General features: G+C 34.4%; 1 protein-coding gene across 1 annotated transcript in view; it reads left to right on the forward strand.

Annotated features, from left to right (window-relative positions):
• The window catches only part of Rps6ka6 (ribosomal protein S6 kinase A6), a 141,232-nt gene that overhangs the window by 37,142 nt on the left and 77,146 nt on the right, over nt 1-26,944 (forward strand). The window contains exon 2 of the mRNA XM_028780492.1: nt 11,303-11,431. Coding sequence (XP_028636325.1) covers nt 11,321-11,431 — 111 coding nt within the window. The 5' untranslated portion in view covers nt 11,303-11,320. The remainder of the gene's footprint in view (nt 1-11,302; nt 11,432-26,944) is intronic.

The raw sequence follows: 26,944 nt of genomic DNA on the forward strand, positions 1-26,944 counted from the left end.
ATTAACTGATGAGTTAATACTCCAATTATCAAGAATAAGGATATGGAACATTATGTTAATATTTCCTCCACAACTATTATTCCTTCGCATAATAGTAAGAACTGAGGTAAGTTCTGAATTCAAAATGATAAGGTTACCTTGCCTGCATGGAACTGGTGCTGCCAAAGGTCTAGACGAAGTTAGAGTAAGAATAATTATTCAAAAAAGGAAATGATGAATTGTAAACTGTTAGACTTTGTAAAATAGATTCCAAAGAGACTCCAAAGGGAATATATTGAGAGAATATTAAAGTAGAAATCCTGTGGAAATGAGGAAAAGATGTGAAAATGAAAATCGGGCAGGTGGAAAGCAATACTGCTGTACTAGTCTCTCATTGTAAGGATACACGACTACAGCTATTTAAGGAAGGGTGTATTTATTTTGGCCCATGTTTTTAATTCTTTTAGATTTATTTTAGATTTATTTTTATTATTATTTTTTCTGTCTCTCATTTATCTCTCTTTTGTGTGTATGCATGCATGCATGTGTGTGTGTGTATGAGAGAGAGAGAGAGAGAGAGAGAGAGAGAGAGAGATCTGTAGATCTGTGTGTATGCCTTTGGAGGCCATAAGATGGTACTAGATATATTGTACCATCTAGTAGTTGCAAGTTATTGAGACACACCTTACAAGGGACTTAACTGTTTAGCCATTTCTCTAGGCCCCACATTTTATTTTTATAATTTTTATGCATGAGTGTAATTCATTTTGATTGCACTCATTCATCCCTCTCTCATTCCATCCCTCCTCTTTCCTTTCATCGTATTCACTATTAATCTCTTTTATGCATTTACTTATGTTTTATTACTCATTTATTTATGTTTTATTAACGAGTTACTGAATCTGACCAGTGTCATATGTATGACCATGAGTTTGCAACTATCCATTGGATCCTGATCAGCTCACCTGTAAGTACATAACAGAAGAAAATTGCTCCCCTCTCCCAGAATTCATCAGTGTCCAATAGTTCATCAGGGAGTAACACGGACCAGTGACCCCCTCCTCAATCCATGACTGACTGTATTGGCAAGGCTAGTTCCATGAAGGTCAGGTGCCAGTAACCTCAGTTGCTTTGAGTTCATGATTACAATGGCTGTGCCAAGCTTAGTGGATGGCCTTTCACAGCCTTTCTGGATTTCATCTGGCCTTCACATTCTTTCTGCAATGTTCCCTGAACCTTAGAGAGAATAATATAACTGTCTTATTTAGGGATGAACCCTCAACCATCACTTATTTTGAGCATCTTTGATAGTCCTTGATCTTTTCTTTAACTGCTGTTCACAGCAAAGAGAGGCTTCTCTGATTAGGTCTGAAAGTACCATTTGTTTATTGGTATAAATATAAATTTCAAGAAGCCAGTCTGATGCTATGCCAATTTAGCTAAACAACATAGAGAGATTCTCACTCAGGGGACCTCCCTAGGCATGGGAATTGGACCAATTGTACATTAAATGTATGGGTTTTTAATGAGTATCAAGCTGCAAATCCAAACACAGAATGGTTGATTACCCCCATTACAGTTATGTCACTACTACACATGTGATCATATTTTCCTTGAAGTTCATAGTATTAGAGTTCATAGTGTTTACAGATGAAAAAGACAAACAGTCTTATTAAGTTTAGATAGTACACTTTTCTGACACAGTAAAAGTTGTTGGCTCAAAATTTAAGGTGTAGTTCAACATGGCACATAGGTCATGGTAATAGGCAAGTGAACAGCTGAACCCATTTGGTCCATAATCAAGAATCAGATCAAGACAAATGTTTGTGTACAATTCACTGTCTTCCCTTTATTTAGTCTAGGGACTGTAGTCATGGTATGGTGCCATTCATATTTAATGTGGGTCTTCCTATATCGATAAATACAATCTACAAAAATACCTCATGAATACACCCAAAGACTTATTCCATAAGTGACCTCACATTCTATCAAGTTGATAATCAACATTAAATATCACAAATACCATACTAAGGGGCAATAATTCTGTAAAAATATAAGGGAATGACTCACTGGTTCAAACATATTAAAAGCTATTGTTAGATGAGATACAGTTCAAAGACATCTGGAAACTCTGGGATAAACTCATAACTTAGTATTTCTAAAAAGATGATCAAAATTAACTGCCTTTGAAGTTTTGAGTTCTTGGTTTGGGCTCAGAAAAATAAGCTCTCAATTGGAATCTTATTTAACAGCCATCTCCCCACTTCCACAGTATTCGCTTAGCAGAGCAGAACAGAGCAAGCACTGAATATGGATTGAGTGGCTCAGGTTTTCTAATAATTCAACCCACTGTTAATGAAAATGTGTCCTTTTTGTGACTGCCTTAAGTGATGAATAATGAACTGCTTTATACACCTCTTTATACTTTCATATCTAGTTACAGTAAACTGAGCTTTTTAGGTACATTAGAAAACAAAGGATTCTGGTTTGTGGATTGCTTTATCCTTAGGTCCTTTTGTGTTTACTGCTTCACAAGTATGAACTGTTTGATTTTTTTTTTCAGCTCCAGGGAGTAGACTGTATTTGTAATCTGAGAAGACAAAGCCATAAGGGCAAAAGACAGTGTGAAAATTCAGTTTAGAGCTTGTGTTTTCTTTTGAAAATTGAGACTCTTAGAAACAACTGTTTATTGATCACATAATGCAGATTATATTTTTAAAACTATAATTGAGATTTGGACCACTTTTCCTTTAGCCACTTTTATATGGTGTGTAGTAGTACTAGTAGTAGTAGTAGTGGTAGTAGTAGTGGTAGTAGTCACAGCACAGCACAGTGATTTGTATTACTCTGCAAGTAGAAGAAAGGATCAAGGGTTTATAAGGGAATTTGGTGTCACTGTCTCCAATGCAGTATTTTCAATCCACTGTTTTCCACTGGGATCTCTTCATGCCTCACTTTAGAGTCCACTTTTTAATCATCCCAGGAATTATAGTTATGGAAACAATAAGTAAAAATCTAGAAACCAATTAAAGATTATATCTGCTCCCCAAACAACTGTTCTTTCTAAAACTGTAGCAATTTATTCCAGACTGAATACACAAAGCCTCCAACTAAACCAAAAGCTTGAACCTCATCCATTAAACAAATAGTGAAGCTCAGGGGATGTGTTTATGTACATGCTGAGCTTATCGGGATAAAAAAAATTGAGCCACAGAGTTTGTGTGTTTTGTCAATTATTGTCAAATAAGAGCTTATTTCGATTTCTAATTTTGATAACAAATCTAAGATATTGGACTGGTTACTGGGATATTTCTTCAAGGGAAACAATAACATTTGCTTTCCTGACCATAATCTTTGCAGTAATATTAAATACATTGTTAATTTTAAAGGATATTTGGAGTTAAATCAATGCATGCATCAGTAAATGATTCCACAGAGCCGGAGTTAGTATATACTGTTCAGAGGAGAAAAACATTACTCATATGTGCATTAGCATTTTCATTTTTACTGCAGCAATATATCATTCCATTTTTCTGGGTGCTAGGAAATGCTGCTGCAGAGTGCACTGCACATCTCAGGTACAAGCCATTGACTGGCTTTTAAAAAGCCAATCATTTAATTACAAATATCAGTTAAAATCCAAAGGAAATGTGCTCCATAATCCCTGCATACTTGCTTATCTATCAGAAGATAATTGATAGTTTCTGCTTCTTTTTGTGATATTTATTGCATTTTCTGGTGTAGTTCTTGGTCAGTAATTAGACAGATGGGCAGAACGGGTTGTAGCACCTCTAGCTGCTTCTTTACGACTCAGAAGATTCAGAAGCCTTGGCCACAGCAACAGCAAAGAATGATCATTTAGTTTCCAACATTGTGGACTGTGAATGAATGTGTAGGTGTGAGCCCAAGGGAGAAAAGAGACCTAGAGACAGAAATGGAGATGGAGAGCTAATAGTGATTCATGGCAAGTATAAAAATAGAAGTAATTTTAAAGCAATGGGTGACAGTCTATAAAATAAACCTATTTAATTCATCACTAAAGAGAAATTGTTGTGTATATTGATATCAAATATTTTTTCCCTCAAAAATCCTGCTTGGATGATTTGTATGACTTTTATATTTTCAAATTTCTGTGACTGGTACTACATAAAACTGCATCTTAAGGTAGAAAAATCCAAGGTGAGATAATGAAATAGCAAATTAAAAAATTTCCCTATCCATTATTTGAATTAATAACAGCATAGAGAAAATAAATTTTCTTCCTTTTTAAATAAACAAAGAAAGCTTTCAGAATTATGTTTATGGGAAATAATTAAATGTGCTCTGAACTTTAGTGCTTTCAATTGTGTATCCAAGTAGTTTTAAAATGGGTTTGGATTTATCCATGGCATTAACATTTTAAAGTGTGAGCCCTATCATGTATGTAACTTGCAGAGTGCAGCCTAATGATTTGATTAGTGTGGTGGTGAGTGGATCTCTACAAGGGCAGTGTAGAGGTCTGAAGAGGCATAGTTGCATTTGGCCTTTCCGTGCACTGCACACTAATTGGGTATTGCTGGGAGTGTGGTATTGTAAGTGGAGCAGAACCCAAAATGTCCATTTGCTCCTAAGTGCTAACCAATGTGATCCTTTTACTGGTTTACTTGTTCTTGTGGGAAAAGGGGCCTATTTGCAGAGGCTCTTGAGTATGTATTCATAATTAATAACATGGGCCTCTTTGTCCTGACATTTAAGCATGTGCCAAACATGGAAAATCACATTATTAGTGATGAAGAAGAAGAGAGATGTCCCCAGGCAATATTTTATAAATGATAAAGGTCTTTTTCTGTCACTGACGTGGGGAATTCGATAGATATGAATAAAAGGGAAAGACAAAGGAAAGCTCTAGAAATTCTGACTTCCGTATATGGAGATGATTTAACAGATACTGGAGAAGGCCTCAAATCTATCCCTAGAAATTGTTCCTCCACAGTGTATCAAAGTGTTATATTTTGTAGTGAAGAAGGTGGGAAGTCTCTTTTCGCCATACTCAGTAAGCAAAACGTTGGTTAGTCTTTGTCATCTAATTAAGTTATCTCAATATGAGCTACCTTCTGGAGTTCATTTCAAGGCACGGGGCAGGAAGTAAAAGCACCATAATAGATGGAGAAATGTCCAAAATATAAATTGTTGCTTCAGTTAAATAGGTTTCAATGGGAACCTGAGCAGCTGGGCTGATGCTACAAAAGCAGTGGGCCTGAATTAGAAGAAAAGAGGAGAAAAAGAAGACACAAGGACAAGGATAAACTTCTACATTTCTCCTTTCATGGTTATCTGAATACACTACTCAAATACAGTGTTTTCATGTCTATAGAATCTGTTTTCTTCAGGGTCTTGTTGACCAGAGGATGGCCATGATAGTACAACATGGCATTTAATAACCACTGGCCATATCTTCTGCCTTTCTGATTCTTTTCTTTTCTGTGTCATAGACAAGAATAAAAGAAAAACGAGTCTGGTTCACAGAAGGCCAGGGTATTGTGTTCCCCTGAGGGCACTAACTATAAAGTTGAAGAGAAAAGTTTTAAAGAAAGAATGGAACAGAATGTCAATTAATTGGAAACAATTGCGTCGGTTTGGGGTGGAGGGTGAACTGATTCTCTGAAAAGTCAAGCGTTAGAGGTGAAATGATGAGAAACCCTTTAGTCTCTATGGTGTAGGTGGAAGTGGAAGTGGAAGAAAAAATACCAACCTCAACCCATTAGAGTGAGTCAGCGTGAAATCAATCAGCTTGTAGAAATACTTTATTACTAATCTTCAAATGCCTTTTCATAGACTATGACTGTGAACAAGAAAAGTGACAGTGATAAAGGGCTGCAAATTGTATTCTAGGAGTAATTCATTAATGTTTTTTTAACCCCCGAACACTCTCATTTTCAGGCATGGCTTAACAAGAGGAAAAGAGAAATTGCCTCTGTGTGGTTCTCAATAGAGAATACAAAAAACATGAAAGCATTCATACTTCCTGTTAAGATGCAAGTTCTCAGCGTATCTATTAAATGTCTTTTTATTATTATCAAATAACTATTTGGCTTCTCTGTTTTGTGGAAATACCAAATATCATTCTGTTTGGTTTAAGGCTTGGAAAAACAGGAAGGACTCTGCAAAAACCAGACCCAAATAATAAACAAAATGGAGACTGGGCCATAACATAATTAGGCCTATTCCGTCTGAAGAAGAGAATGATAAGGGTAACATAATTGCTGTTTGAAAGAAAATGATTGAAGTTTATGTAGAGAAAAGGGAGATATTGGTCATGTATACATAGTCTTATATGATCATAAATGTTTTGGAGAGGAGAAAAATTTCCACAGCCAAATTTCAAAACAGAATAAACCTTGGTTTGCCCAAAACATCTTATTTTAAATTTTTTTAACACACACACATAGCGACACTCCCTTTAACTTATTTATTTCTCTAATTTATTATGCAAAGCAACCATTTAAGGCATTATTTTGAAAACAGAATATTAAGAAATTTGTGAGAATGAAATGTATAAAAAAGATGGAGTCTCAAAATTTTTGAGAAAAGATAACCATTAATACATGGAGCGCTTGCCATACTTGTCACAATTTTTTATTATAAAGACATTTGACAGCAAAAAGAGTAATGATAACATTTTGGGATATTTTCTTTTAAAATTTATCTATGTTTTCTAATAATCTTGTAGTCAACAGCTTATGTTTTAAAATGATATAAAACGTGATTAAAATGGTTACTACTGAGTATGGGAAGAAAAACCTCCAGTGTCTATGGATTGAACAGTTCTCTATTTTTCTTTTTTACTAAGACTATTTTGATGATTTCATCTAGCTTTTACTTTTGCCCCAATTTTTAAAAATTCTGATTGTCTTTAAAATATTCATGACCACTTTTATGTGTCAATGATAATACTGAAGTAGGTGGGAAGACAAAAGAGCAAAACCCATCCTTCGTATTACAGATGTCCCATGGCTTACAACACTGTACCCTAATGATTTTCCAGCTGTAGTATGATACAAAAGCAATATCATTCACAGGAAACTATACTTCAAAATTTGAACTTTGATCTTTTCTTTGACTACCACTGCGTGATCTGATACTCTTTTGCAATGTTAAGATATCTGAGTCAGCCATGTGAACTATGATAAATTATGGTGCATAATAGGGAAAGTGTACTAAATATATTTTCAATTCACAGGGGCTTTATCTAGTAGTCATTACCCATGGTAAGTTGAGGGTCATTTGTACTTACAATCTTTTGGAAAGTATAGAGCACTGAATGAAACTAAGCTATGAATAGGTTGTTACAGGAGCTCAGAAAAGTGAAGCCCTGGAAGAATTCTTAGTATAAAACTTATAATAATAACCTGGGTGAGATAAACAGGAACTATCCTAGGTAAACAGTGAAACAAAAGTGCATTTGAAGCCTAGGAAATACTATTCTGGATTAGAACATTAAGGTACATAATGATATCATTTACATTAATTAAAAACAAGAGATTCTAGTAATTTAAGCTTGGAAATGTAAATTTGTTGACTGAATCCCATGGAACATATTGAATGAAATAGCTTAGGGGGTGCTAAAGTGAGAGACTTATTTGTTTAGAAAGGTGATCTGGGTTGGATATGAAATTTGTGTTATATTAGCATATATGAATAAGATTACACAGAGAACTGAATGTAAAATAAGAGCTTTTTGGAAGGCTGAGGGGGAAATGCTATCAACTAGCAACATCTAAAAAAACTTTTTAATGAAATCTCGCCCCTCCCACCACCAACAAAAACAAACAAACAATGAGAGTTGAACCATGGAATATAGATAGGAGAAAACATATGTAATGTCAACATTACAATATCATAACCAAAAGAATGAGAAGGGATATTTTAGAAAGGAACAGATATTAGTGTGACCACTGAATATATTAACCATATAGCCATCACTGAGTAACAAGAATCAATGAGGTGGTAAGAAAGGCATTGTAAATTTAAGAGTGAATAAGAGTGATGGACACTGAAAAAAATGAGAATAAGAAAACCTCTTTAAATAAATTTGGCTGTTTGTAGAAGTGTGTATCAAAGTAAAATCCTGTTTTCTGTTTTTGTTTTTAACATAAAAAGCAACATTTTCCATTAATGTGAAGTCAAGAAGTAGAGAGGGTAAGGATAAAGCTACAAGACAAGGCAAGATAAACAGAGTGATCAAGTGATCAAGAGAGAGCACTTGGGGTGAGCTGGAAACATCTCATGTGGCAATTCTCATGTGGCAACTGAGATGTCAAGATTAAGAGAGTATGTGTATTAACAACTCCTCAGACCAGCGCTAGGTCATTTCTTCCATTGCTTCCTGCAAAAAAAAAGGAAAGGAGGAGGAGAGTGGTGAGCAAGTATATTATAGGTGACATGCCAGGAAATTTGAAGGGTTCTCTTATGAGAATCACGCAGTATGAGGTGAATAAGTTAAATGAAGAAACAGATGGGTTGTGATAACAAGAGAGCAGAGGAGGCTTAAAATAGCTTTCATAAGGAAAGGAAAGAAGAAATGTTACTAGGTAACCTTGAATGCAAGTTGAGATTAGAGACCAAGAATTTGCATCAAACTAATTTGTTATATTCTCCAACATCATTGAGTTTCTCAACATTGTACAGCCAGAGAAGGAGATATTTAGATCAATAGATGGCTTGCATTTCATCATACTCATGCTATCTAAAGGCAATGATTTAAAAAAACAAAACAAGGAAATTGGAAAAAAGGAGTAATTTAAATAAATAATGTTATCTAGGTTGATCAAAAAGTTGAGACAGGGATAGTCTCTATTCCTAATTTCCCTTGACTGGGTTTCAAAGAGCATTTTAGTGCAAGTATGAATTTTGCAAACATTAGTAAATTTTCAATGCTCCATAGAACTAACTGGGTAGGTTATATAGTCTTATCTGAAAGACAATGATCAAAATCACTTCATCCTTGGAAATACTTTTTTGAGGGGCAAGGGTCTGGCCCTCATTTCTGAATGAAAAATTACAAAATTCATATTCAAATTTATGAATATAAGTTATATAGGTACAGGTCAAGAATGTACATTTTGTAATGAAAGAGAAATTTATTTTGTTTTCATCTTGGACAAAGGTAGAAAAATTGAGGAGAAAGAATGCACAGTCACTGAATAGAAAAATAGTTTCTGTTTTCATGCACCTGTCTGCATCCTGTTTCACAGTGGGAGAAGTAGAAGAGAGGAATCCACTGAATGTTAACAAATTGTGATTATAGTTTGAACTATGCTACTAAATTATCTATTAACACTCAACTTCTTTGTATTTAGGGTTTTTATTTGAGACGTAGAACTGATGGTGCCTGCTTTGTAAAATTTTGAGAATTTGATGAGATAATATGTATATAAGTGTCTAACATTTTTTTTCTTCTTGTGCTTTCATTTTTTACTCTAACTACCCTTGTTTATAAAACTGTATACTTTTCCATTGTTTTTATTTGTATAAGCCACAAATCTTATAGCTAACTATTAACTTACATCAGAGTCACAACTACCAACAAATTTAGTGGCTTCGATAGTTGATTTTATCAGCTAATGTAAAGATATGTGCTCAAAGAGTAACTTTAAAGAATGAAGGGGGAGGGAAGACACCTTCTTACAGTAGTAACAATATGTATCTTTAATGGAGAGGCCTCTATTTTTCTATTACATTACATTATTGGAGATAATCATGAAGGAAGGAGATAGAGAAAGATTAGGTTAATGGAGGAAAATGTTCTGTTTTCTATACAGTCCTTGCAATAAAAGGCTGTCCTTTAAGAAGTTTGTTTCACAATCCCTCTCAGCAGCAACAGTTCTTTAAAAGGGTAAAAACATATCGCCATCTTTGCTATTTGGGGTCATTTAGATGAACATAGCAATAGTAAAAATATTCAAAGCCATTCACTTTAAAATATTTGAATGAAAATTTAATATATGATTGATTGTAGCAATCTCCAATTCAATCTCATCTACCTTTAATACTTTTAAAAAAAGATATCAGTAGAGTATAAATTATAAATAAATAAAGAAACTATAAATTTGGTGTTATTTAAACTAGGTGTGGTAGTTCATTTTTTTAAATGTCAGCACTTAAGGAGCTGACAGGATGGCTGCTGAGTTTGAGGCCAGCTTAAACTACATACTAAGACTCTCTCGAAATTTAAAAAGCAAGGAAAAGAAACACAAAGAAAGAGAAAGTGAAAAAGTATCAAACCCAACTTGTCTTCTGTCCCATATGCACTGTCCTACTGTTGTAAATTAAAATTTAGTTTATGAACTAAAATATCAAATACCCTTTTCTCTCTCTCTCTCTTTCTTTCTTTCTTTCTTTCTTTCTTTCTTTCTTTCTCTCTTTCTTTCTTTCTCTTTCTTTGTTTTTTTTTGAGTGCTGAGGATAAAATACAGGACCTTGTCCATCCTAGGCAAATGTTCTACTTTTTATCTACATTTTTATCTCTATCCCTAGATGTTATGTTTTTTTTTTGAGACATTGTACTAAGTAGCCCAGGTTGTACTCAAATTTGTGATTCTCCTGCCTCAACTTTCTGAGTGCTAGAATTACAGGGATTCATCATGATGCTAGGTTCCAAGTATGTTTTAACTTGGGTAATATTTAATATTGTTATTTAATACCAATCTACCCATGCCCTTAATACTTTTGTATGTTGATAAAATAAGACTGGCTTGTTATGACAATATACACAGAAAGCTATTGATATACTGTATGTTGTCAGTTGGGTCCATCATTCAAACTGATTACTCATATTGATATTTGTAGCATCTAAATGTTGTATAATTAGGGGGAATCTAGTTATTGGTAGAAGGAAACTGGCCAACTGGCTGGTAGCCAAGAAGGTCTGAGCTGATGTGGAAGGGTATATTTATGACAGGAACTGCCCAAGGATAGAGACAGTTCTGAGATGGGAATGCCAGGAATTTAAATAAGAAAGGGTAAATGAATGTCCCAAGAGAAAATAGAGGAAGAGAGAATAATGTGGCCTATTTTCATTTTCTGAGTCTGAGGGATATGTGAGGCTAGGTTTTGTAGGAGTTAGACTCTCGTTCACCATTCTATCCTTCTTTTCAAGAAAAGAGGTAACTTATGGGTTGCTGTGGTTTTTAGAAAATATACTACAGAGTTTCCAGAAAGCAGGGGTTAAAGTGAAATTTCAAAATTTTAGAACTTCTCCCACCTTCTCCTTTCTCATGTATTAAATTGCTTTCTATGTTTCACAAACCTTTCACTGTTTCACCCCAAGTCAATTTTTTTCCAGACAAACCCACTTTGAATTATGCTGAATTTTAGAAGGACACGACACACACCATCTGGCCGCAAGTCCAATTCTAACTTGAACCTGTTCTGCCTTCCATTTTTTGGATGTGGTCGACGATCCAAGAGTAAGGTAAGAATATCTAGAAGTACGGTCTTGAACTTTAATAAGCTATGTCTGAGTAGTAGAAGAGTGTGTAGTGTAGAATGTGGGATGACTGTGTGCAAAGGGCAGTATGATGTTTGCTATTAAAGAATTTATATATGTTAAGTCAAGTTTGTCTTTTCAGAGTTAGGGTTGGGGAAATGGGTTAAGATTGGTATTCCAAACAACCTTGACAAGCTGATGTGGGCAAAAATAAACATGACAAGGTCTATTAAAGGAAAACTCAAATCCAGCGGAATATCAGATTATGGAAATGAGTACAAGATGGTCCTGAACTGGGTATGTACAAATATAACAATTAATTGTGTAGGACCCATGAGAACTATAGGTCAAACATACCAATGATAGAATGTCCTATGGCCACAAGCAGTGAGCATGGTCTAACATATAGATATATTATTGATAACATAGGGGGCTGAGATATAATCATGACATATTTTGTATTTAAGGTTTTATCATGCCTTTCACAGGAAGTCTCAGCATCTATGACCTATCTATGTAAAATATGAAGTATTTGGGGAAGGTCTATGGAAAGCAAATCAAAAGGATCCCTTTCAAATTCTTAGAAAATTGTTTTTATATAAGACAACAAAAAGACCTGAAGGGTTAACTGAATTATATGTCCTTAAATAGTTGGAGAGGCATTATATGAGGGTAGAAGGAATGGGTCAGACAACTCCTAAACATTTCTACTCAAATCAGCCTAAATGATATGACTGATAGCATGCAGTAAGTCAAGGTTGCTATAGCATAGTATAGTTCTCACTTTAAAATACTGAAAAGTTAGTATTACTTGAAATATAGATGAAATTTCTCCCTTTGAGCTCTGTTAGAATAAGACAAAAAGCTACCATTACGAAATGATTTTAGTACAGGCTGGTCATATAGCAAAGTGGACAGTGTATTAGTAGATTTTTAGAAAGTTGTTTAAGTAATATAAGTCTGTGAAATAAGGTTCATTCACCAGTTCAAAGGGGAAAATTGGATTCCTAAACATCCATTTTGTTTCTCATTATAATTTTGATAGCATTTGCCCTCGGGGGTTTTTAAACAACTTCATAGACTTTAAGATTTCCCAGACCTTGTTTACATTTGTAAATATTTAACACCACCCTCACTCCGTGCCCCTGGTTTCCAGTGTGCCTACACATTTTTCATTTGTTTAGCTTAACATCCAAGACTGTATTCTAGCAAAATGAAGATGATATATATGAAAATATTTCTAGTTAATCATCACATTTTTGTTTTATCAGATTACACTAGTTCTTACTTAGATAATTTTCTGCATGCAAACCAAATGTTTGTGACAATTGGTTGAAATAAATTAGGCTACTAAGCTGTTCTCATTTTTTATTACATATAGGCATAAGTTCTTTCAAGCATTTATTTTAGGAGATGAAACCAGAAATTGGAGGAAAGTGGCCATTTTTAGTGTGCTATTAACTCATCGAGTGCATATGATTGAAAGCTGTTGTAGGCATGCTGAAGTGATGTTTATTTTTCTTTCTCCAATTTCATCATAGATATGTCTAAATGTTCCAAGGTTGCATGACCAAGCAACTGGTAATTTTAGGCAATTAGCTACTTGTTTGGGCTTAAAGATAATCAACACTCATTTTTGACTTTTTTTTCAGTGAAATGTTCAGTTAAAATTTCACTCAATTACTTACTTCACACAAAGTGAAGTGGAGAATTGAAGCAATTATCTACATGATTCAAACAAAAAGATGACCTCTTTGACCTCAATTATAGTACCTGGATATTTTAAGCAAACTGTGAGTTTTGCTTGAAAACTGGAAAAAGTGTGGTATTAAATATTTACAAATGTAGCATTTATTCAGAAAACTGCTTAAATCTTCAACTTCTACTTTGATTTGGCCTGAACATTAACTGAATTAGTTATAAGTAATTAAATAAGTGATTTGCTGAATTTTTATAAGAAAAAATATTCTTTAAAAATAAGTGTGAATTTTAAAAATTTTGTTATGAGGACAAGTTTATTAAGAAAGAGAGAAACATGATAGATTCAAGCTGTTTCTTGTATTTACTATTTAAAATGTTTTAAAGGTGTACAATAACAAAAATGAGACTTGAAAATTAGCATTTAAAGTAGAACCAAAACAAAGAATATGGGACAGACTGATAGGAAGCTACAAACACTGGTAGGTGAATAATGACATGATCCCTTCCACATTGCAATATGTGTTTTTATTTATTTATTCTTATATATATTACATCTCCAATTTTTTCTCCCAATCCCTCCTACCGACCTCTCCTCTCCCCCAGAGCCACTGTATCTCTATTTCTCTTCACAAAAAGCAGGCCTCCCAGGGATATCAACCAAGCACAACATAACAAATTACACTAAGACTAGCCACATAACCTCGTATTAAATTTGGAAAAGGAAACCTAGTAGAAGGAAAGGGTCCCAAATGCAGGTCAAGGAGTCAGAGACACACCTATTCCTACTGTTAGGAGTCCCATCAGAACACCAAGCTACTCAACAATAAAATATATGCAGAGGACCTATGCAGGCTTCCTGATTGTCACAGTTCAGTCTCTCTGAGCCCTTATGAACCACACTTAGTTGATTATGTGGGCTGTGTTTTTGTGGTGTCCATAATCATCATCAGAGAGGCTCATTTAGAAACTGATAGGTATAGATACAGAGACCAACAGCCAGACATTAGGTGGAGCTCCTCGAATCCTGGTGAATAAGGGAGGAGATTATAGGAACCAAACATTAATTTTATTCTAACATCAGTTAGTTTAAATTATGAACAGAAACAAAGCAACAATGTCTTTTATTGACAAAAGTGCTTTAAAACAATAGAAAGTGTAACATTATTAACTTTTTATCATTACTAAGAAAGCAGGCATCCAGGAAAACAAACCTACCCTGATAATGTGACTATGGCGCAAGGCACAGATTCACCGAATATTAATTTTAGAACTGAGGATGTATTTTGACCATAAGAGATAGACCATATGACTATTCGAATTTTGTACACATGTGATCAGACAAGCCAATGACAAAATGGATAGCCGTTGGAATATTACACATTTATAAAATACCCTTCATCATCACCTTCCTTCTCTGCAAAGTAATGGTAGGCATTATCTTTTATAGTCCTCAATATTACTCTACAGAATACATATAATTAAATCAGTTTAGAAATTGAAAAAGTGAAAAGCAAGATAACAAAAGTGACCAAAGTCATACAGTATATGGTGAAAACAATTTGCATACAAGTATCTCAGTACATCACCCTGCTGATGAAAAAATTGATTAGTTAGGTTTATGACACAATGAATTAAATTGAATAAGTTTCTTTGATGTTTAGTAGACATCCAGAAAGCATCTTTAGAACCCAAGAGAGATATTAAAAGACACAGAGAAAGTCTCTCTCTCTCTCTCTCTCTCTCTCTCTCTCTCTCTCCCGCCCCCCCCCCGTGTGTGTGTGTGTGTGTGTGTGTATGAGAGAGAGGGGTGGGGAGAGGGAGGGAGGAGGAGGAGGAAAAGAAGGAGAAGGAAGAGGAGGAGGAGGAGGAGGAGGAGGAGGAGGAGGAGGAGAAAGGGGGGGGAGAGAGAGAGAGAGAGAGAGAGAGAGAGAGAGAGAGAGAGAGAGAGAGAGAGAGAGAGAGATTTAATGCTTATGTTTGAGAGATGCTTAGAGAGTCATCATTAATTAAAGACAGGAGACAGGCTGGGTCAGAAAGTAAGGAAAATGAAGGATTTACTGAGCTAGAGACTAAGATAAAGTAAATATTGTAAGATGTAAACATTTTTTAGACTTTTGGGTACAGTTTGAAATGGATTATTATGCTGCATGTTTTGTTTTATTTTATATTTTGAGATGAGTTCTGACTGTGTACACAGGCTGGCATCAAACTCATGGATTTAAATGATCTTTCAGTCTCAGCTTTCTAAGAAGCTTTGATTATTTACTTTGCAGATGCTGGGGATTGAACCTAAGCTCTCAGGCATGTTTCCTAGCTACATATGCAGAACTCATGATTTATGCTTGGATAACTCACCCAGCTCCTGAAGTTATCACTGAATACTTTGACCACAAACATTCATAGTTATTTTTCCCAATGAAATCTGTAATCTTCATTTTTCTGAATTCTTTCTAAAATTAATTCATCTCTAAATTCATATTTCATTAATTTTGTTTGGAAAATTACCTGATCATTCAATCTGGATTAAATAGAATGTTACAACTGTGTAACAAATATTGCTAATTTTTATTTTTTTGAGACAGGGTCTCTATGTAGTTCTGTCTGTAATGGAAGTCTCTATGAAGACCAAACTAGCTTTAAATTCCTAGAGGTCTGTCTGCTTCTGCCTCCCAATTGCTGGAATTAAAGGAATGCACTACCATGTCCAGCTTTAATATTTGTTAATTTTAATATTTTAACTATTTAGATAATTATATGTGCTTTGAAGAACACAGCTATCCTCAGTTGCCTTTGTGTATGGTTTTTAAGTCCACATTGGCACATTTATTGGTATCATCCTTATTCAATTTTGTCCTGTTGCTTTGCGTTTGGTCCTGTGGTACCAGTGCCTGATAAAATTGAATAAGTAACAAGGAGTGCAAAGGGGCTGAAGGAGCCTGAATCAAGATGGAGGAGGAGGACAGTGTCTGCAGATGCTCATCAAATTCTGGTTGAATGGATAGAAAAATAAATACATATATTGTTAAAAGATAATATGCAAAAATTATCAAATATAGTGATTTGGGATTTTTGCAAAGACAGCTTTTATCTGTCAATATAACTAGAAACAAAATCTTTGACTTATTTATTTAGAATTTTATTTTTCATATTTTAACATTTATGATTGAATATCCTATTATAAAATTAGATGTTCAAAGTGACTATGAATGTCAACTGGAATAATGATCCACTGAAACAAAAAATTAAAAAAATCAAATGGCAGAATACTTTCTTGAATTTGTCAGATGATATCCTTTGCAAGGTTTTTCCATGGTCCTTCTATTCCTTCCTCCTCTTTCTTCCTAATATGCCTCCTCCAGTTTCTTCCCTTTCATTCAATTTCTCTCTCCCCCATACTCTGGGCTCTGAGCATGCTGGGTTCTAAGTATCCTGCATTGCATGCTTATATTTTCTTAAACACAGACTATATATGAACAACACGGGCTTGTAACACAATAAGTGCTAGGATTTTTTCCTGTGTATTTGATCTTAGGCTCAGTCAGCAAAGAGAAATGAGCAAGGAGGAAAAGTAAATGGATATAGAATAATATTTGACAAACATATCTTCTCTTGTTGATGTTTTCTATAGGAAGATCAGATGTTTCTAGATCAGATGTTGTTGTTATGAATAATTTCCCAATATAGACAAATCATGCTGACTTCAATTTGTAGTCAAATATTGCTGGCAAGAAGGTATCTAATTATTTCCTTTAACACACTCTTTAAGCATTTGGAAACAATCCCCTCCTCACCTCACCTCCTTAAAAATACCACATGAGGAGAAAAAAAGCACTGTAAAGATTCTGGAAGAGCAGGAGAAAGAGTTACAGTGCTGAGAGTTGTAAGTTGTCATTTTGGACCATGGAACCTCTTTGCAACATTGCATTTGGACACTATATTGATAACTCAGGTTCAATTGAGGAATATACCAGAAATATAGGATGAGTTTATGTTCTTTATGTAAACCAAACTTGCTCACTTTGTTTAGTTCTTGGGCAGTGTAAAGCAAGAAATAATCATAAATAGTTTATCCAGAAATAATTCTTCTTGCCAGTATTGAAAAAGAAACCTTTCCATAGCCTGTATTGGTGATGATACACAGCTTATTTCTATAATGGGTATAAAGTCAGATTGATTAAATATTTTCTGGCACTTTGATTTTTATCTCAGAAAACAAGACAGGATTATTTATAATGATGACTGAATATTTCTAAAGCAGATACTTATTCAAGTAAAGAAGATACACAATATATAATAGACCTAATTCTATTTTACCTAATATACATGGAAATAAAAATGAAGATTATTTTTAGAAGTTCAGGCAGAAAGGCAAAAGTAATCTGCTTTTAAAATTGGGGGCATATTAGCTTCTATGCTAGATGGAAATCATGTAATCTAAACAGAGTCCCATGCCTCTAGTAAATGTTCGAGTGTTGGTTCTAATCAAATTGAGATCAATAGTGCACTGTTCCCTTTCCATACTGCACACTAAATAAATGTATGACAGTAATTCAAGTCTGAGTAAATAGCCATATTAGAGGAAGACAATTAGGACTGATAAGTATCATTATTTGAGATATTGACACGAATGCAAACACTCACCTATCTAGTCATTCGTGTATGGTTTATAAAGTAGCAAGGGCTTAAATTTGGCTAGAAAAGAATGGGAAAAATCATTAGTCTATGAAGAAAAAGCTGTGTGTGAGTAAATGGATGAGTCTGTCTGTTGTTTATAACAGATGGTAATCAGGGGTGAGCTTATGTGGCCTAATACTCTGGCGGTCCCTTCTTATTTGTTGATACACTTAATATTTTTACTGGATAAATGTGTTGCATCAACTTTTTTGGCTATTGGAGCTTAGTATTGCCACACTAAGTGATTTACTAGAGATAATATGCTGGCCTGTATGCTTTCAGGGACTTGCATCAATGTATCCTCAAAGTTTATCTATTTTTATAAATATTGATCATTTTTCTTCTTTCTGTAGCTTGGCTACTACTCACTCGTTAATAAGTATAGGAGAATATTTAGATTTCATGGTACTATCATATCCACATGATATAAATTCTTATTGTAGCACATGAGAAGAATAGGAAAATTATGATATGTAATAAGATATTGGATGAAAAACTGGTTTGTTGGAATCAAGATATTATATTTAAAATCTCAATCCCATTCCTTGTACTAAAACCATGATCTTGGCCAACAAAGATATACATAATTCCTGTCAATTTTATAAACAGAATTTATCATGATAAATTTTTCTAGCACCCCCAATTAATAATAATGTATTGTAAGGAGGATAGCAAAGAATATATTTACTACTTTTCAAAATCAGAATAGGAACTCAGTCAAAGGCCTGATGAGCCAAAGGCCATAAGAGTTGATTTGCTTGAGTTTCATAAGTCCAGTAAACTAGAATGCCCACTTGGAATAAGTTTAACTGCAGAAATTAAAAAAAAAAGACATCCTGAAAAGGAGGTTGAAATGTATACAGGGTATAGTGCCAGGTGGTAATTATTAGTAAGTGGAACTTAAATCAGAGGAAGGACTGAGAACCAGGAAAGTGGACAAGGTAATAAAGAGTGACAGAAGGAGGCAAAGACGGAGCCTGGTAAGGATACAGAGAGGCAGTAGGGAAAGAATGCAGGGAATAGAAATCAGGAGCTTTTGAGGGCCAACAGGTAGTAAGTATGTCAAGAAATATTACAACAAGAAATGAAGATGGAGAGGCAGAAGCGACAGGGGCTTGGAAAGAAGGAAGAGAAGTTGAGGGAGTTGGGGTACTATGGAGGCATTCAGCTGGTTATTACAATTTGATATATTCCATGTAGAGAGGATGGATGATATCTGTGGATAATTTAACTTCTATTAAATTGAGTCATTTATTTAATTTCCATTTCTTTGCTCCAGTGAAGATAAACAATGTGGCTTCTTAAATTGTTTTGGGGCATATGCAGCCTAAGTAAATTACATATGTATATGCATGTGTGTGAATGTGTTAATAAATGACTACCTCTTCCACACATTTGCTTTCCAAAAAACAGGTGTAATTAAGATTAAGCAATTGGATAATTAGCAATGGCACATAGCCACCTGCTTGGGAGGTGTGCTAGTTACTGAACAGACTAGTCTTATGGCTACCATTTCTATTTGAAAATGTATAAATTATTACTTCTTTGGGGGAATTACTTCAAAAAGTCCATAACAGATCCAAATGGTCTTAAGAAATTATGAAAATCAGTGCAAAAGAAGCAGCATTATTTTGTACTTTTAGAGAACATATTTCCAGAATTAGTTCTATTTGTATTTACATAAATAACATATAGTGATACTGCATTTTAAATGAATTGTTTTCCTATATATACATTTTAACCACTTTTCTTTCATGTCAAAACAAATGAAGTCCAAGAGAACTCAAAGAATTATTTCCTTTTCTTTAGTATATTAAACAAAAGCCAATGAAATATGTTTAAGAAATATAAGTAATTTCTCTACCACTTAATAAAGCTATTGAAGGAATATGTAGCCATGTTCTAATAAAATATATAAGTTAAAATACGTGAATTTTATTATTTTTAAAATTGGATGTATTAAAATCTTTCAGGTCGAGTGGATATCTCTAGGAAATAGCATTCCAGGGCAATCATTCTAGCCTTCAATTTTCAGGTGCTCTGTATAATTGCAGGGAGCATGTTACTTGTGCTGCACAGAAACTCTGGAAGTATAGTGACTCAATATGTTAGTGGGAGGGGAAAATCAGGTGACAGAACAGGCTATTGCTAAACAGGAGTGTAAGTATGCTTATACAATCAGCACATAAACATCTCCACCCATAGCTAAGGTTGCAAGGGCCTAGTATGGTTGTAAACATCTCTATCCATTAAAATCTTCTTGTAACTCAAAATATCTTTTTCCAAGTCCCCCTGTTTTTCTCCCAACTCTACCATCAATACTCTTAATGTTTCCTTTCATCATTTTTTGAGACAAAGTCTACTGTATAGTCTAGGTTTCAGAGACAGAGCCTACAATGTGGTCTACGCTAATCTTGAATTCACAATCCTGTCTCAGCCTCCTAATTACTAGAATAGCAGGTTTGTACTACTACATTGTTTTTTTTAAATTAAATTATTAGTCATGCTTTGTGTATCTGGGTGTTCCTTTTGTTTATGCAACACACATTCTTAAAAGACAGACTTACTGAGAAATACTTTTTATATACTAAATCACATAGAGTAATGTCAATAGAACCAGAGAGTATTTTCATTATTCCACCAAACTTCAGGCCTTTGAGTAAGATTCATTTCTTTTAGCCTCTAGCTGCCACTTAGAATGTTTCCTTTTCTGAATTTGCTATGTTCCAAGATCTTGTACATAAATTATAGAGAGAAGCTTTTCATGTGATTTTTTTCACGTGAAAAGAATGAATTTATAATTTGCAATTTTTTTTTTTACCATTTAGTTCTATCCTTTTGATTGTTGAATTTGTTCCACACATTGTTTATGTATTTTCAGTTTGGGCTATTTGGGGATTTCCAGTTTGGAGAATTATTGGTAAAACTGCTAAAAATTTTCACATACAGCCAAAAGTCATAGTTCAAATCTGTCACCCAAGTTACTCTGGAGCCTAATGCAGAAGGATCCTAAATTCAAGGCCAGTCTGGACCACACAGCATATTCAAAGCTATCATGGTCAATTTACTGAGTCAATTTAAAAAAAAATTAATTGGGGTACAGATGCATCTTAATGATAAAGTACTGATTTAGCATGCCTGGGACCCTGAGTTCAATCTCTGGTACCAGAAAACAAAGCAAAACAAAACAACTAAAAGCCTGTAAACATTCACATAGTGCTTACTGTGAGAACATACATTTTTAATTGCTCTTAGTAAATGTATAGGAGTGGGATGCTAAGTCATACATCTGTATACTGAACACTTTAGGGAATAGGCAGACACATTTCTAAATTGGCTGTGCAATTTGCTCTTTTAGGAACAATGTAACAATGCTCTGTTTAGGCTCATACTATTCAGAACTTTTTATTGCTTGAGTTTGTGGTTTGGTTTTTAGTTACTCTAGTAAGTACATAGTGGTATCTTACTGTGATTTTAATGAATATTTCCCTGATTGCTAATAATGTTTATTATTTCCTCATTTGTTTTCCTCTCATTAGTGTATACTCTTTGGTACAGAGATTACCAAGTTGTCTAAACATAAAGGTTGCACATAATTTCAATTTACTTTTTCCTCTTGGATCTGTCTTGTCTTTTTCTTATTAGTGTATAAGACCAAGCTTTTAATTCTATGTAATTCTATTTGCCAGTTCTTGTTATTACAAGAATCTGTTGTCCCTTTCAGAAAGTTTCTATGTTTGTAGTTTGATTTATTAACAAGTCTCTGGTTTTATGTTAAGGGCTTTTTAATCCAATTTGAACTGATTTTTGTGCAAGGAGATAGATGTATATATCAAGTTTCCAGAACCACTTTTTGAAAAGCTCCTCCCCCTGTGAATGTTATTTGGGATCTCTCAAAATATCATTTGGCTGTAGCTGCATGAGTTTATTTCTAAATTCCCCATTCTATTACACTGGACTGTGTGCCTGATTTGTGCCCTGGCTGTCCTGGAGCTTGCTCTGTAGACTAGGCTAGCCTTGAACTTAGATAGATGCCTGCCTCTGTCTCCACATGCTCAGATTAAAGTTGTGTGTTAATATACCAGGTTCTGGAAATTTTATATAAACAGAAAATTATTTGCACCAAATGGATTAAAATTTATGAGCCAAGAAATACCACTCTGGGAGTTTTATTGAAGAGTAGGTTTTCATATTTATTTAGTTTTCATTGAAACACAATAGACTAGTCAAAAATGTGTACATCTGAGAAGTTGAACTGAAGTTCTATTACCTTTGCGTGCTTTTAAAATAGAGTGCATTTTTTGAGGAATATTTTTAAACTATTTGTTATAAAAATTGATTTTGAAAACATCCCAAAATTGGAATTTAAGTCAATTTTAAAAAACCATATAGGTACTAGAGATGTAGCTTAGTTGTAGAACATGTACATAGTTTCTGAAAGGATATGAGGTAGATGAGCAGCCTCCCCAAACATTGCCAAAGGAATGTTAAATTTCCATGTACCTCTGCATTCATGGCTTCTGTCCACAAATTCAGTACAAAACCTTGACAGGATTGTTATTGTACTGAATAAACTGGACTTTTCTATTTGTACTCACTAAGAAACACAGCATATGTATTTATGTAGAATTTTCATTTCATGAGGTATTATAAATATTTTAGACATGGTTGAAAGTACATCCAGCATATATACACATTTTGTGCAAAGCACATACAATTTAAATAGGGAACTTCAGTATTTACTTATGTAAGGTCCTGCACTGAAACCACCATAGATACCAAGAGTCAAATATGTTTGGTTTTATAAAGAGACTTTTATTTTAATTTTCATCTTTTATTATCTATCTATCTATCTATCTATCTATCTATCTATCTATCTATCTCAAAGTCTTACTATATAGCATAGGTCAACTTCAAACTTGGTATCCTCTTGTTTCAGTTTACTAAATGCCAAGATTACAAGTGTGCATTGTTATGCTCAACTGTACTCCAACCCCCATGCTTTTAAGACAAGGTCTTGCTATAGCCCTGGCTTGTCTCGAACTTGCAATTGTTCTTCTTTCTTGGCTTTCCAAGTGATGGAATAATATGTATATGTCAATCTGCTAGATACCTGTTTTGAAAGGTCTTGTTTTGTCTAAATACTCTTAGGACTCTTTGGGATTATAGATATCTCTGTTTTGCTCAAGTTATACTAATATATATTTATACTTCATTTGATATTCTAGATCAGTGGTTCTAACCTGTGAGTTGTGACTATCAGAAAACACATTTCCAATTGTATTGTAACTGAGACACCTCTCGGTAGCAAAATTACCATTATGAAGTAACAACGAAAATAATGTTATGATTGGAAAGTAACAACGAAAATAATGTTATGGTTGGAGTTAGCACAACCTGAGGAACTGTATTAAAGGGTTACAGCATCAGGAAAGTTGAAAACCTCTGTAAAATACTTGAGAATGAAAATAACTTTTAGTTTTGATTTCCTATGGACTTGGCATGACATAAATGCATGGCCTTCATTAATATTAAACATTTTAAAAAGGAAAATAAAATGGGTAATGGTGGTATGATACTTAGGTGAGTCTTGGACTCAAATCTGAGAGGCTTTCATGGAGCTATCCAGGGTGCTAAACTGCATCTCCCTGAAACCCTAATACTGAGCAAAATTTCAACCTGCTCTCTCTTGACACATTGGCCACAAATAACCATCTATCACCTGCCCAGCCTGTTCCTAGTTTGAATACATACATACATACCTGTGTGTGTGCGCACATGAATGCTTGCATTTGTGTTCGTCTTATTCTGTAAACATATCCAATTTTGCCTATTTTCTCAGTTGAACTGCTAACTATAAGAAATAGGCACTTTTTAAAATTATGTTCAGCCACATATAGTAATATAGAGCACCAACATTTATACAATGAAATCTTAAAATGCATAAGTAGTGTTTGCTATTATAAAATATTTTGTTTGAATTTCCTTTGTAGTTTAAATTTGTAGTGGTTTTACAAATTTCTATTAGTTTTTGCTGTGATTTGGCTGAATTATCTGTTCTTTTGGAACCAAAGCATTTTATAGGGTATCTTTTATACTTTGACTAATTGTGACATAGAACCAAGTTCCTAGAGTCTATTCTCTTTGCTTCATCACAATCACAGTATCTCTTGGTAGAATTGCAAAATCTCAATCCTCAACCTAGATTTTATGAACCAGGAACACTGGGGATGTACTCAGCAATCTGTGTTTTGATGAGCTTTGCAAATGATCCTGACACATATTTACCAATCACTTAGAATAACATCTTAATAAGTCTTAAATTATATGGTTCGGTTTAATTTAAGTTTTATTTATAAACTTAGTGAGTAGTGATTAGAATTCTTTTCAATTAAAATGCAGATGTGTGTGTGTGCACGTATGCATGCATGTGTCAGAGAGAAGGAGAAAGAGATAGAGAGAGAGAGAGAGAGACAGAGACAGATAGGAGAAGGGAGAGGAAAAGAAAGGAGAGGAGATGACAGGGCAGAAGAGAGGTGAAGAGACAGGCGAGAAGAGAAGAAGAGAAGAGGGAGAGAAGAGAAGAGAGGAGAGGTGAGGAGAAGAGATGAAGAAGAGAAGAAAGGAAACAGGGGAGAGGAGAAGAGGGGAGGGGGGAGAAGAAAGGAGAGGAGAAGAGAGGAGAGGAGAATAGGGGAGGGGGAAGGAGAGGTTAAGAGAAGAGAAAAGGGAGAAGAGAAGAGGAGGGAGAAGAGAGGAGGGAGAAAAGAGGAGGGGGGAGAGAGGAGTGGAGGGAAGGGGAGAGGAGAGGAGGAAGAGGAGGGAAAGGAGGGGAGAGGCGAGGAGAGGGGAGAGGAGGGGAGAGGAGAGCAGGGGAGGGGAGAGGTGAGGAGAGGGGGGAAGAGGAGAGGAGGAGAGGGGAAGGGAGAGGAGGGGAGAGGAGGGAGAGGAGGGGAAAGGAGGGGAAGGGAGGGGAGGAGAGAGGTGAGGTGGGGAAAGGAGGGAAAGGGAAGGGAGAAGAGGAGAGGGGAGGAGAAACAGATTGTATAGTCCTGTTTGCAGTCATGCCTTTGCTGAGTGAGAGACTTTAGGTAAATGATCCAACATTGAGCCTCAGTGATTAGATGTCTTGTTTTTGAGATAGGGTCTTATTTTGTAGTCCTGACTGGCTTGAAATTCTCTGTGTAGAACAGGTTGGCCTCAAATCTACAGAGATCTGGTTTCCTCTGCCTCCCAAGTGTTAAGATTAAAGGCATACACAATCAGGCTAGTGGTGAGAATTCTAAGCATATATTTTTATTTAGGTTATAATTTTCTGTAAATTATATGTAAAAGACAATCAGAAATGAGGTAAGTTGGTAGAAGTACATGTTTATAAGTTTCATTATGTTATGATAGATTTAAGAGGTATGCTTGAATTTCATACAAGGTTACATAGCTACTCCCATAGTCTTAATCAAGGAGTTGTTAATGCTTAGGATTTTCCTCAATAAAGGTCAGGATTTAGAAGAGACTTCAATTGAAACTGTGAGTTTGGAAAGAAACACTAACTGAACAACCAGTCGAGTTTCCTCATTCAACCTCAGTGAACAATGCTGTAAAGGATATTGCATCCAGATTAGCTTTATATCTGATGTTATTGCTTTGACTTATAAAAATGTATCTTTTTTGAAATATGGCTCACTATCATCTTTATTTACATCATCCTAGAAACTCATTTCCTGTTCAGTAGATCAATCATTTTAAAATTTTGACCAACCTATTGCCAGTAGTCTTGGAAAAAACCCTTAATATTTCCACCCAGAAAATAAAAAATATAAACATATATTTTGTTCTGTCTTAAAGAGATTTAGAAGCAAAGAGAAAACATTTGGTTTTCATATTTTGCATATGTATATTATAAAAGAATTATTTTGTAACAGATACCACAATTAGAATGAAGTAGGACTGAATTTTTAGATAAATCACATTAGTATTTTTCTTAAAAATCTCAGTAGAATAGAAATGAGGGTTATCATTCTACTCCTCCACCCTGTCTCTAATAATGTAAAAAATTCCAATCCAACATAATACACACCTTAGTAACTGTCTAAATATAAAATTTATTAAATTATCTTTTATGTTATTTGTTTAATATCATCCATTTTAATTTTTTATTTGATATTTTATTTACATATCATCCATTTTATAATACAGACAATATAGTAAGCTTGCACTTTATTAGTGAGTTATTTCCTTTTTGCAGTTTCATTTGTAGTAGCCCAATATTAGCATATTTAGAGTAAGTTTTCTGAAACTGCTGAAGTATGCTTTAAGGATAATTTATTCATATTTAAACACTTTAATTTTCTATTTTTCTAAATACAAACTTCTTGTTTATACCAGGATATTTCAAAACTAAAATATTTGAATATTTTAGCAGCATCTGTATATATTTGAATATTTTATTTGAATATATACTTCAATGTTTGTATAGTGAATATTTTAGTAGCTTCTTAATTATATATATATGCAATCTTTTCTAATTAGTTAGATGATAATATTTGTAGAAGCAGACAGAGAATACCACAAGATGACGTGGATCTTTCTATAATCATTCACCAAATATTACCTTGTATATGTCAAAGTTTAGAAATCACAAACACAGTGAACTGTGGGTGGTCTGTGATCTGGTGATCAAAGACTGTCACTTCATATTTCACACCCCGTCCCAGAAGTGGGGCCAAGATAGGTCAGTCAACTTTTTTTTTCACTTAAATTACGTGACCACCCACTTTCACCTCTGACCTAGGTCATCCAATGTGAGTCATTTGTCACAGAGTAGAAGAATCAGTAAGGAGGTTTAAGTGCGCCCTTTCTCTAGTTCTGGAAATACTCAGAAAATACATTACAATGGTAGTAGAGACTGTAATGTCAACTTTTTAGATGAACAATTTATTTAGAACAGGATACAGTGTGTTATAATCACCAAATCACTAAAATATTTTCGATTGTTTAAAAAATTCAAATGCTATTCTATAGTAATTTAAAACCCAAGAACAATCACGTGTATGAGTAAAAAAATTCAGAAAAATAATTTCCTGAAGACTGAAGAGAAATTAAAAGTCTCCCTTCCATACACTC

Source organism: Grammomys surdaster, unplaced genomic scaffold (assembly GCF_004785775.1).
Source record: "Grammomys surdaster isolate TR1022 unplaced genomic scaffold, NIH_TR_1.0 61, whole genome shotgun sequence".
NCBI lineage: Eukaryota > Metazoa > Chordata > Mammalia > Rodentia > Muridae > Grammomys > Grammomys surdaster.